Below are 705 nucleotides of genomic sequence, written 5' to 3' on the forward strand. Positions count from 1 at the left end.
GTATGACGTCATAATCCTAATTCATCAACGGATAGTGACGTCACAATCACTACAATACAGTTATGATAACAATCAAATTCAATAATGACATCACATAATTATTCGAGCGTCACATGAGGTTTTGATATAATTTGAAAATAAATAATAATTTGTTGAAATATTTGATGTTTTAACATTGGTCTTGATTCATTATGTTGCCCAACCATCTTGAATAGCTTTGTAGTCGCGTGTAAACGCCTGGGATGTCACGTTTACATTTCACGTCGCCCCAACTTGTAATTCCAACCAAATAATACGAATTATTCTTCAAACAAACAAGTGGCCCTCCAGAATCACCCTGTGAATAATCACACCGATTATGACATTACACCCATTATGACATCACATCCATTATGGCATCACACCTTGCATGAATTGGAACCCGCAGCTCCCGCACAAACCATCGAAGCGTGAATATTGTAATCCGACCAATAGTTTGATTGACAGGTGGAATGATCAATTATCGGAACTTCAGCTTGCCGTAACGAATCTTCTATTCCGTCAACTGTTAACATGATGTTTATATATGATGTCTATGTTTATATATGATGTCTAAGCTCACCATCAGGGTTGGTCCTACCCCACCCAGTGGTCGCACAAACATATCCTGCATCAAACCGTTCTTCATTATGATGTAACAAACAAGCAGGTTGACCCATTTAGTGT

General features: G+C 38.0%; 1 protein-coding gene across 1 annotated transcript; it reads right to left on the reverse strand.

The window, feature by feature from the left end:
• Positions 1-62: 62 nt before the first annotated feature.
• LOC100181939 (chymotrypsinogen B-like) lies at positions 63-705 on the reverse strand. Its single transcript, XM_009862768.1, has 3 exons — positions 602-705; positions 405-544; positions 63-337 (listed from the first exon to the last, which is right to left on the reverse strand). The coding sequence occupies exons 1-3, from the start codon at positions 696-698 to the stop codon at positions 170-172; spliced, it is 405 nt and encodes a 134-aa protein (XP_009861070.1). The 5' UTR covers positions 699-705; the 3' UTR covers positions 63-169.

This window comes from Ciona intestinalis, unplaced genomic scaffold, assembly GCF_000224145.3.
Source record: "Ciona intestinalis unplaced genomic scaffold, KH HT000036.2, whole genome shotgun sequence".
Taxonomy (NCBI): domain Eukaryota; kingdom Metazoa; phylum Chordata; class Ascidiacea; order Phlebobranchia; family Cionidae; genus Ciona; species Ciona intestinalis.

Excerpts from the sequence above, each read along its gene's own strand:
- LOC100181939 (XM_009862768.1), bottom strand. The coding sequence starts at position 698 with ATGGGTCAACCTGCTTGTTTGTTACATCATAATGAAGAACGGTTTGAT. Across the intron at positions 545-601 it reads GGGTAGGACCAACCCTGATG|TTGACGGAATAGAAGATTCG; the intron begins GTGAGCTTAGAC and ends TCATGTTAACAG. Across the intron at positions 338-404 it reads CGGGTTCCAATTCATGCAAG|GGTGATTCTGGAGGGCCACT; the intron begins GTGTGATGCCAT and ends GATTATTCACAG.